This window comes from Glycine soja, chromosome 9 (assembly GCF_004193775.1).
Source record: "Glycine soja cultivar W05 chromosome 9, ASM419377v2, whole genome shotgun sequence".
Lineage (NCBI taxonomy): Eukaryota > Viridiplantae > Streptophyta > Magnoliopsida > Fabales > Fabaceae > Glycine > Glycine soja.
Genome location: NC_041010.1, coordinates 38752934 through 38765743, shown reverse-complemented (window position 1 = coordinate 38765743; position 12810 = coordinate 38752934). Strand labels below are relative to the sequence as shown.

At 29.7% G+C, this 12810-nt stretch overlaps 1 protein-coding gene and 1 non-coding gene across 2 annotated transcripts; one reads left to right on the top strand and one right to left on the bottom strand.

Annotated features, from left to right (window-relative positions):
* The first annotated feature begins 2770 nt into the window (after nt 1-2770).
* Nucleotides 2771-5891, top strand: LOC114425909 (uncharacterized GPI-anchored protein At4g28100-like). Its single transcript, XM_028392887.1, has 2 exons — nt 2771-3783; nt 5027-5891. Exons 1-2 carry the CDS (start codon nt 3091-3093, stop codon nt 5363-5365), a joined length of 1032 nt encoding a protein of 343 aa, XP_028248688.1. The 5' UTR covers nt 2771-3090; the 3' UTR covers nt 5366-5891.
* A 2229-nt stretch (nt 5892-8120) lies between these two features.
* TRNAK-CUU lies at nt 8121-8193 on the bottom strand. The gene has a single exon. It is a non-coding gene; the product is annotated as a tRNA-Lys (tRNA).
* Nucleotides 8194-12810: the final 4617 nt, after the last annotated feature.

Genomic DNA, 12810 nt, shown 5'->3' with positions numbered 1-12810 from the left:
CGAAGTAGAAAAATTTAAAAATCATGGACAACATTCAGAAGGGTCAAAACATAAAAATATGCAGTTGGGTCAAAAACACTTTCCTATATAAAGTTTCAGAGCTTATATATTTTACAGCTTTTGGGAACTCTAGACACAGTTATGCATAAAAAAAACTCGATCAAGCATAAAATATTAAGGAATTTTAAAATGATTCCTATGTGTTTAGACGGATCCAGAAATATTATGTTATCGATCGGGACAATACTCATATATAAAATTTTGTGAAAAAAATACTTATATTATAAATTAATTTGTTATATTGAATTCCAAGAACAATTTATAATTATACTTATATATTATATTAAGAGGCTTTTAAAAATTTGTAGGGGTAATTATCTCCATTGTGGCTCAAGTGGATCCTTCCCTGTCTATATATATATATATATATATATAGTTGCATGTGACACTTCTAAAATTTATAAAGATCAAGATTAAATAAAAATATTAGAGAATGAAAATCAAATTTAAACATATTTACATATGCTTAAAATATTTTATCTTTATCTAAAAATATTGAATAAATATATCAAATACAAATATGGCAATAATTTTAATGTAGCAATGACTTATAAGTATCAATGCAACACAATTCAAAGAATTATTATATGTATTTTATACTAGGTTATATAATGAGGGATTATTAGAAGCAAGTAATATTTTTTGAAGTCCCTCTGAGTTTCTGAACTTCTTGTCTGTCGCTGGTCAACAATTTCTTTACCCTTTTCAAGTAATGGGTGAAAAATTATCATAAGATGTTTCAAATAATGACCGTAAAGACAAATAAAAACTATAACATAAGAGATCGACCTTACAAAATTTATAAAGAATATATGGAAATTCACAACTAGAATCTTCTTGTTATACTTTCGATAAATATGATTAGAGGTGTCCCATTATCTGTCTAGAGAAAATGAAAGTTTGAGGAAAGTGAAAGAGGAAACAGTCACAACCCTGACTATTTAAACAAAAAAATATTAATTATTAGTCTTTTTTAAAAAAATTAAAAGAATTTAATATCTATATATTAAAATTCATTTAATCATAGATTATTATTTAAATTACTTTAAAATAATTATTTTAAAATTTTTCAAAAGTTATTATATATAGATAATGGATTGTGCAAAATTTAACGAATAAATGAAAATTACAACAGGCCTTGACAGGCTTCTGAACCCACAACTTTGTTGAAAGACACATAAGGAAAAAGAAGAGAATAAAGAAAACTGAAATTCTCAAGTTAATTAAACAAGAAAAAAAAACTAATTGCTTTTTCTTCTAAAAAAAACTATCTGCTTCGGCTTTTGAACCAGGAATGTGTACTGCTTTTTGCAAATCCCTTTACTATCAATCAACTTAGAAATAGAGTGAAATATAGATAGAAGTGTTATTGAATAAATCTCACAATGATATCATCCTAGCATTAGAATTCAGTTAGGTTAGGTTTTGAAATCATTTCCTTCAAATGTTTTTTATAGATAAAAATTTGAGATAAGAGGATAGAATGAGATTAAATTCAAACTCTTTAAATCCAAACTCATATGATGTGCTTATTAATTATTATAAGTAGGATATTTTTCATTTAGTTTTCCTTTTGTAACATAACGTCAGTTTTTTGGTATTTTAATTTTTTTAACAATTATATGTCTAGGACCCAAACTAAAAATCATAGATTAAGTCAATTAGAATAATTTTATGTTAGTTGATGCATGTAATTAGTGATAGAATTTATTCATATGATGCATAAAAGCATAAATTCTTCATGTGGAAATTATATAATATTTAACTTTATCCTTATAATAACAATACAACTGATCAAGTAAAATCAAGTCTTGGAAAATATATCACAGTTATTCACTTATAATATATATATATATATATATATATATATATATATATATATATATATACCCCACAAGAAATTAAAAAGCGAAAATAGCACATAATTCATTTCCATGATTAGGATTTATGAGCGACGAGCCGAAGAGTAAGAGAAGAATAAAGGTTGCAACAACTGCTGGTGGAAACAATTAAGATATGGGCACTTCTGCGTTACTCATTGAATAAGAACCCTCCCAAAAATGTGAAAACTCTAACCGGATCTGCACTCACGATGCCATGTATTAAATACATTTTACTTACTGATCTTCGTACTCTCAAATCCAAACATCACACAACAACCAAACGAAATACTAATAATTTTAGAGAAAATAACCATAAAATTATAACTTAACAAGATTAATTTTGGGTTTGCATTTCTAGCAGAAGTGTTTAAAAAATGTTTGAGACTAGAATTAGTCTGAGGTTATATTTAATTACCTAAAAATATAATTGAAAGTGAAATTTTATCTTGAAAACTCAATTTTAAAAAAATAAGACCTGAATTATTTTTACAAACTTAATTCATTTAAATATTTCTCTAAAATTATGCTAACTCTATTGGACTAAGTGATTGAAGGAATTGAATGAGTTATCTGATTTTACATTTTAGACTTTTTCTATCTCGTATTTAAGCTTGAGAGACCGTGTATCTTCCGATCTCCATTGAATTGAATTCAATGAATAAGTCACGAGTCTAATAGATTACCAATTTTATACTATTCCTACCTAATCCTGAAAAATCCTATTCCGGAACACTGACTGAAGTAATTCTAGATTATATAACATGATTTGAAACAAGCTACAAGACCACAACCTAAATCAAATGTAGTTCTTCCATGAATGATTTGGTCATGATACTATATTGTTCTAAACCCTTCTCTAAACTTAGCTGAGGGTGAGTACTTTATAACTAAAAGAGGTAGCATACTGCCAAACTTTCCACAACCCACCACTCTTTTTTCCTTTTCTTTTAATCTTTATATATTATATATTATACACAAGAACCTCCACCATCTTTTACCCTTTATTTTTCTTTGCCTTTCCCTTTGGTTCCTACCCATATAACCTACACCAACATCATCACATCCTCTTCTTTTTTTGGTGAGAGAAACAAGACATAACCTTTCTTCTTCCATTCCCTTCTCCTTTCAATCTCTCAAGTTTAACACCATGTCATTGACACTTTTCCTGAAGACCCTTTTCCTCTTCTTCCCTTGCTACTTGTGCCTCCCTGACTCAGAAACAACAACAACCCTTAACCCCATTTTGCTAACCCCATCCAAACCTGCAACAACAATCCCTGCATTCCCTGAACAATCTGAAGTCTCAGGGTGCCCTCTCACCCTCTCAGATGAACTCTTTGATGGGATCAAGAGTGCATGTGGTGGTGCCAAAAGTGGTGCTGACATGGAGCTCCACCACAGCAGGTGCTGTCCAGTGCTTGCAGCATGGCTGTATTCTGCATATTCTGCCACTGCACTAGGCAGCATGGCAGGTCATAGCCATAGCCATAGCAATAATGGTCATGGTCATGATGGCCATGCCACATCAGCATATGACATGATTATGCCTTTGCTCCCAGATGACTCAGAAACATGTGTGAATGAGCTGGGAAAGGCCTTGGAACTGAGGGGTGTTGAGCTGACAAAGCCTAATGAGACTTGTGATGTCGTGTATTGCTTCTGTGGCATTAGGCTGCACCACTTGACATGTCCTGATTCATTTTCTGTTGGCCAAAGTGGGGAACTTGTTGGGGATGCAAGTGTGACAAGGTTGGAGAAGAATTGCTTAAGTAGCACCACAGATGCTAATGGCTTACCAGGTCTTGGAGGCTGCTCTAAGTGCCTAAATACCCTCTATTGGGTGAGTTTTCCTTATTTTTCTATATATATTAAAAAAAGACTATCTTTTTTGTCTAGGGCGTGTTTTCATGTTTTGGTGCCATTTTGCTTAGTTCATTATTGTGACTTGGAATTTGATGGATCTTGTTGAAAAATTGAAGAAGATCAAGATGGTTTGGGTTTCATCTTCATCTTCTTGACTTCTTCACTCATGCTTGGTACTTGGTAAAGTTGTGTCTTGCTTTTGTTTACTTGTGATGTTGGTTGCTTTCTAAGCTTTTGCACAATTCCTCACGCGCCATTGGAGCTTGTGTGGTTCACGAACATGGATAGAACAGAACCAATAGTGGACTGGATTAGTGATTTAGTGGTACACTTTTGTAGCACATTAACCTTTTTTTCTTTTCTTTTCCATGTGAGAATTTAGGGAGGAAAACAGTATTAACTCTAATAATGTTTTGAAGTTATTACACAAACTTAATATAAATATTAAGCAAGTGCAATGTCGCTATCTTGGTACTTCAAATTAAGTTGTAGTTTTGGATTCATGGTATTAAGAGGACAGTTTAGTTAGAACATAGAAACAGTCCTTTTTGCTTATTCTATTTTGGATTAAGTATGAAAACGACTCAAATAATATGGTCTTATTATGACAGATATTGTCATTTTGCTAATTGTTAAAACTTAAAAGACCCCATACTATTTGTCAAATTGACTGTTATTATTATTAGCCTATCCCAGTCTTAAATGATGGTTCCTTAACAGAGAATTTTAATTTTATTCTTTTTCTTTCTCTCATTTGCATTGATGTGTAACATACAGTTTTGAGGATTAAGATGACAACATCATTTGTGGCTTCTTTTGGATTTGTCATTCTTGTTGTTTCTGATTTTATAATTAGCAGTTTGCAAAAATGTTGTCCCTTGTCGCTCTTGCAATTGTTTCAGAATCTTAAATTATCATCTGAAGTCTTAAGCGAGGTGTCACAACTGTTTTTTTTTTGTTGCTTTTAAACATATTATTCAGGATTTGCTGCTTCATTAAAAATAATTTAATAGTTGCATATTGCCACAGTTATTAAAAACCTTGATTAGGTAGTGTATTAGCCTTGATGTGCATCTGAAACCATTTATCTATGCGTGGATGTTACACCAACCAAGATACTACTATTTAAGAAGCTTTGATGCACCAAACCCCCTTGTGTAATCACTCGTATCATATGCAACCTCTTTTGATATTCTCATTGAAATATTACTTGTACGCAGCTTAACAAGAAGACTTCAAATTCAAGCAAAGCAGAAGACAGGACCACCAAGATCCACAACAAAGATTGTGAGCTTATGGGCTTGACATGGCTTCTGGCTAAAAATAGGACAGCTTATATGCACACGGTTTCTGCGGTTCTCCGCGCTTTGATGTTAAACACTGATGGCTCTTACCCTCAATCCTGCTCTCTAAATAGTGACGGAATGCCTCTTGCTGTGGATTCATCAGAAATCTCTGATCACTCTTCATCAACCAACCTCCTACCGCCCATCTCTCTTTCTTTGTTATTGCTTTGTTTGTTACTACTGCCCATGCATTTTACAATGTTATCCTCATAGCTATAACCTGAGCCAAAAGAGGATCTCAAACTTAACATTTTGTAGATTTGAATCTTTATGGTTTTGCTTAGGAATGTAATCCTTCTCAGTTATTAATTCTAGGATGTGTATCAAGTGAGAAGAGTGTTTATAATGAGAGGGTATATAAGAGGAGAGTAAATCATGACCACACAATCATACATGAATAATTAGGATTACAAATTATTTAATGATCACAAAATTACATGATTTTGCAGTTTACTTCTAACTATGCATGTATGGTTATATGGATTAGATTTTCTCCTCCTGCCTCATGCAAACACTCATCTCATTTGATACGCCCACTAATTGCAATAGGATGAGGTGTTTGATATTTGTCACATTTTTTGTTTTGGTGGACCACCATAATTGGGACTAGTGGATTGTTTTCGAGGGACAACATTTGGAAGTAGTGTTCAGTGTTCACTTATTAGGGTGGCATTTTTCATGAGACAGTTATGTGCTTCACGGGCAAATTATGCATTATGGAACTTCAACTTCCTCACTAGAACACTGGATTTTTCTGTTGTCTACACTTAATGTGGTGAGGTTGTTGCTAGCTGAAATATTCCAAGGACAATGACTTGTCACTAGTTCGGCATGAAGAAATTATAACTCAGCAAACGGGAAAATTTTTGTAGTGATAAAAGAAAACAATTCAAAAAGCAGTTAATACTTTCACCTGTTGAAGGTGAAAAGAGTAATGTTCCCATCGTGCCATAATTTTTTTACACCTACCTTTATATCCCTTTTTTATTTGTATAAAGAGGAGTAAGGATAATGTGTAGAAATATTATGACGTGAAAATATCATTGTTGGAAGCAAGTCCTAGGTCCATAGATAACACTATCAACAAGGCGTTGTTCTTTATGATAATTAAGAACAAAAGTCAAAGCAAGGTTTGGTTAAACAAATGAACCGATACCACCAGTTTAATGACTTGCATTGATTTTGTTAAATGTTAACTATAAATTTTATGCATAGAATTAAACATTTTTTTAAGGACATGAGAATTAAACTTGAGAGCTGGTAATTATTTTAAACAAAATTAAGCTACTGGTAAAAAACAAAATTAAACTACAATTATACATTGGTTTTAATACTCAGAGGCTGGATCAGCTTGAAGTTTGAATCTAGTTTAACAACACAAGTCTTATGATCTTATCCTACTATTTTTTTTTTTTTGGCAAAAGTCTTACCCTACTAGGTAAGGATAAAAGAATGGAACACTGATTAAAATCTAGTTTAACAACATTGATTAAAATTCATTCTCAAAAAGAAAAACATTGATTAAAATTTAAAAGGCACAGTGTGAAAAAAGGGCAAATGGTGCAATAAATTGAGTCACTTATAAACAAGAGAAAGAATTTTTGCCCCAAGTGAAAGTGGCATGTCTAATTTCGCAAATATTGTCATGTCAATTAGTCGAAAAGGACTATTGACATGGTTTTGAAAATTAATGAACCAAAATAAATTTTGTATTAGTAAAAGATTAAATTAAATCAATTAAAAGTTAAAAAGACCAAAAAAAATAGTTTAGCTTATTACCATTCACGTGCTTATTGATTTTATGATATATGTTGTTCACTTAAGTTTTTTTGTCTTGCTTTTAAGGTATAATAATTTAGTTCAACAAAGAATATATTTTGAAAGAGGCATTTTTTTTACTTTAAATGAAAAAAAAGTTTTATATCATGTTTTTTTAATACATGTGACCTTTTTTACTTGGAAAAAACTAATAATAGATAATTTTTTGTTGGTGAGTCCAAACCTTGAATAAACTAATTATAAAAAAAAAATTGTTAGTCCGAAGCTTGAATTTTAGTTATCATATCCTTAAAATTATTTTATATACTTTTGTTCTCAAAGGTTTGGTGTGGAATGATACTCATGTGCCCATATATATACTCATCAAGTTTTCACAAATAAATATGTATAGTCAGCGTCATTTTAGGGGTTCATTTTTCTTCTCTTCGTGATTATGTTCAATCATTTAAGTTAATTTTTACTTTTTTTTATTAGATGAAGAACTTGTTTAAATTTTTGTTAAATAATTTTTTAGTAATTTGTTAGATTATGTTTACTTGGTCTTATATTTTTTCTCTTTATTGTGAATATTTTTATTCATTTTTCTTATTATCTTTTTAAATAAATCATAATTTTATTATTTTTGTGTCATTTTATATTTTTTTAGTTACTTAAACGGTTACACTTATATTTTAATAAATTAGCTTTTTAGCTTCGGTCACTTCTTCACCTTATTTTGCTGAATATAATTTCTAATGTTTCTTCTTGAAATACTACTTAAAGTAACATTTGTTAAGACATTAATTTTAGCATTTTAGATTTTCTTTCCTTTTATCCTTAATATATTTATGAAATTTTTTTATTATCTTTTTTAACTAAATCATGATTTTATTTCTCTTATGTCATTTTACACTTGTTAACTAGAATTTAATAAGATAACTTTTCAACTTTCAATTAATTTTTATTTTTGTAAGTTTTTATTAAATATAAATCCAGTTTTTTTTTCTTACTTCAAAATTTAAATGGCGTTAAGAAAATCTGAACTTGTGTCTAAAGTTAAGTAAGAATATTTTACTCTAGAATTTTGGGCCGTTGGAACCCACTTTGGGTCATTAGTGGACAAAATAATAAGTCAAAAACCAGATGTTAACTAAATCGTTTCTCGCAGCTAATTAAAGTAAGTATAATAAAATAACTATGAAAAACAAAACGCCCACCGTGGGGCTCGAACCCACGACCACAAGGTTAAGAGCCTTGCGCTCTACCAACTGAGCTAGACGGGCTCATTGTTAAACGTTGGAAAAGATATTATTTGTTTTCACTAACTAAAATGATTATACGTATTCTGCTAGATTAAAGAAACTCCGCATTGCATTGGTCCTTGCCTCCTTTTGTATCCTTGACCCATGACCTTAATAATATGCATATTTGAATTCATGTAAAAAAAAAATTCTAGGAAGCACATTATTTATAGCCATAATTCATGGATAATTTTTTTTCGATAACGAAAACACTTCCCTTTATTTGTTTGCTTTCAGTTTATGTATAAAGTTCTTATTTTTCAAGTTCTTAATTACTATCTTAATATTTCATACTAATAAATTATTTTATTATAATCTTATTAATTTTTTAAGTTATTCAATATTGTGTTATGTTGATTTACCGTTTATTTTTAATTATTTGCATTTTGCAACTATTTTCTGTATGAACCTTCAACAAATGTTTATTATCAATCAACGTTTTATTCTTCTAAATTTGTCCATTGACTCTTAACATATAAACTTCAAGCATGATTATATAACACATTAAAAGTATATGTCTTCAATGGGAAATTATTTTGTTTGAATGGACTAAAACTATTATATACAATAAAACTTTCATATAATATAATTACATACTTAAACTCACAATTATTAAATAAGTTAAAAATATTGTTAGTTGTTTCACGTGCTTGGTAATTAAAAATATTTTTTTTTTATAAAACCACTTGAATTCTAATGTGGCATCCACATGTAGTTTTTAGATACATTATATTTTTAGTCTTAATTATTTTTATGAAATTTACTTTTATTTTATTCCTTCACCATCTTAGTCCATTATATTTTTATAAAATTTAATTTTAGTCTCTTTAACAATTCTTTTGACAAATCTTGTTTCTCAACAACTATATTCCTCATTGTTTTTAGTCTCTTTCATCAAATATAACTGTTAATGGTGATGTGGTTGCTGTGACTTTTCATGCTAGCTACTACTTTGATTTTTTTTTTTTTTTTTATCATCATGCATGACTACTTTGAGGTAACAGTTACATAATAAACTATTGTTAGTTGAAGATATTTTTACACGGTTAAAAAAATTATAGCCCCTTAAAACCTTTAAAAAAACTATTTATGTATATGTTTAATGATTAAAAATAAATTATTGTAACAAGAAATAGAAACATGCAATGAATGAGCCAAAATTTCAAATTGATGCCATTACTTGTGGAGTTGTATCGTTGAACTAGTTAGAGCTGTTTCATGACGATAACGAAAAGAAAGGATAGGATATTATATATGGATATATAACTGGAAAACAATTTAACATATATTGAAGCTATCAATCAGGTTTGAAGTATCCAAGTTGAAGAAAGTTTGATGACGAGAAGAGTGGGTTTTATTGAACTTGTTGACCATACTAGGGGAGTTGTGTTGAATACGATGTGCATCCTCACAAAGAGGCAATGAGGTTGAGAAGATATTTTGTGTTATTTTCATCACCTCGTGGGGATGTGGGCTTTATGAGTCACCATCTGCTTTTAAGGGTACCGGCAAGTGGCAAGTTTGAGAGATCTATTAAAGAGACTAAATTTTGATGAAAGAGACTAAAATCTTGTTCCTCAACAACTATATTCCTCATTGTTTTTAGTCTCTTTCATCAAATTTGGGTTACGTGATCACATTACCTAGCTAGCAAGTGGCAAGTTTAAGGGATCTATTTTAGGAGAAGAGAAGGGTAATAAGGTGGATGAAAATAAGAACTAAAAAAAATAGAATGAATGAAAATAAGTGAGAGATAGAATGAATTGGATGGGTATTTGATTTGAGAGAAATGGAAAAGAAATAAGAAAAAAAAAAAGAAATGCAATCAATACTCCATGTAAAAAGAAAACACTATTATTCTCATATATAAATAGGAGTGAAATAGAGAAGTATTATATGAAAAATAGTACATTTCCCCTGTATCTTATACATGTGAATTTTTTTTTTATATTTGATACATTTAAAAATAAAAAATAACATGAAATTAAAATTTTAAAAAACTATATTTTAAAATAAAATAAACCACTTCATATTTTGTTGTTTTGTATCCGTAAACCAAATTCTACCTTTAATTGAGTATTGAAAAGAAAAACATCATACTAAGCGTTGTGATAAACATGTCTCATATTATATTCCCTTATTCTTTATTTCCATCAAAGGATGGACTCATTTGAGTGACGAGTCTTGACTAACAAGTATATAAATAATTAGCTAATTAAATAAAGAATCAAATTAGAAGATAAAGGCATGTACTAGCACATATACAACTTTTCTTCAATAAAAAAAAGTACATGCATATACAACTAAATAATATTCTTAAAAATATAGATATATGTGTTAACATGTTTATTTTACTGAAGTTGTGTAATCATATTTTTGTTATCATTTTTTCGACGTATAATAAAAAGAATTAAATTATTCAACATAATTTTATTTCTACGAGTCCTTAGTATAAATAATTTACATTATCATCAATTAAAAATTAGCATCAGTATAATTTTTATGCTTTATTTAGTATAGGAAAATAAATAAATAAGGAAAGAAAATGAGCAGAAAGAGATGTGACTTTAAAGTTGTTTAGTAGGGAAAAGAAAAGATAAAATTTTTCTTTCATCTTATTTAATTGTGTAAAAAAACAAAAGGAATAAATATTTTTAATAAAATAAACTATAAAAGCAACTTTCTCTTCGTTGTGTTCAAAATTGATGGATTATAAAAATAGTGGGCTCCATATACGTTTTTTGGGTTTCTTTCTTCTTGAACTTTGTGAAACGGTGGAATGATTTGTTTTAAAATTTATTTTTTGCTCTTTCTATAATTCTAAACGAACAAAAACTTATCGCAATAATGATTTGTTATTAGATAAAGAATGAAAAAATCCTTCAATAAACTAGCACTTTTGCTAAGACTTGGCATCTGGCAACATTTTTCTAATCTAAAGATTTTATTATTTATTTTGATAACTTTCTAGTGTAGGAAATAAAGTTGCATGGAAGAGACGAGGACCACGACGCCGTTCACCGACATTTAACGGCAAGTATAGTTTTGTAGTGGCGGAGGTGAAACTGAAACATAGATACCACTACCCCCGCTACATGACGAATTTACCCTTCAATTATTACAAAATGACAAACCTCGTGACTGTTCTTTGCCCGAAAAACTGGTCCATTTGTTCAAACAAAGTCGACGCTGACAACGATAGTTGTCGACTTGTGTAAACTGTAATGATAAGATCAATCTGTTTTATATATAATATAAGTTTTGAATTCAAATTTTATCGTTAGACTTTTCTTGGTTAAATTTCGGTGAACATTATTATTGTGGAGCCTTATGATATTATATTTTTTTAAAATAAAGTAAATAGTTAATTATAACTCAGCTGGTATGATGTTTTGATCGTGCATAAGTAACCATTTTCACATCAAATTGTTAGGAAGATATAGAAGCATCTTCATATTGTTAAGATTGATATCTTATGTCAGCAAGTCAGGCTGATCTAGTTTTATCTGTTACCAAGTCATAGTTGTGTTAGCTAGGTTCACTTTCAAATAAATGATTCAATCTAAATTTTGGTAGTAGAGATACAAATAAACTCATCTCAACGCAATTATATATCCCTAAATTGAATGCAATAAATGTAGAACTAAACTAATTTCATGATAATTTTTTTTAGAAAAAAACATGTGATTAGATGAGATACTTTCTATCTTCGGAATTAAACTGTTCTAATATGCGAATGTCTCCTACCAATATATTTAAAAGACCCAGTTACTTAAGTTGTGTTTATTTTTTGGTTTAAAGCTATGATAATTGTCAATCAAACCATTTGTTTCATTCACGTTCAACTGTATTGGAAAGTGATTGAAAGCTAAAACAAGCACACACTTATTATTTTTATTTGAAAATTAATCCGTATCCCTGATAGAGTGATAATATAATACTTTGTTAGAAGCCCTTGTTGATCAAAATGCTCTCGATCTATTGGTCTTAGTAATCAAAATACTCAAATCTAGCCCATCAATTGTGTTAGTGTGAGAGTTCGAAAGTGCTTCACATCCTTCAAACCAAAGAAACATTGGGTGAAAACTAAATCCACTTCATAGTGAGATGTATAGATACAAAGAAATTGAGATTTGCAAAGGGATTGGTTGTGAGCTGATGGTGGGGGCTGGGGAATAAAGAGAGACTGAAATATAATTTTCAAAAGCATCTTTACTCTGCAATCTTGCGCGATCATTGTTTTAGATACGTAATATAGGCTATAATATATTCAGAATTTTAGTTTTTTGATGCACCGGTGGACAAAAGATATTCTTATAAATTATAAGCAAACCCTTTTTATCTTTCATGTTTCTATATGAAGTATCAGTCTATAAGACTATAATGATTGTGTCTTGCGTGAGATAAGGTCTTCTCCTGAATCCTGATTGATTCTTTTTTATTATATACTTTGATTTCATTTATTAAAAAATAAATACTTTTAATCAAGTCAGTGAGCTAGAACTGAGAAGCCATCTACGATTTAATGGATCGGGAAGTATAATCAATTTGCTTGAAAAGCTCTCTAATTTATTTATAACACACGTAAAGCTTGAGGTA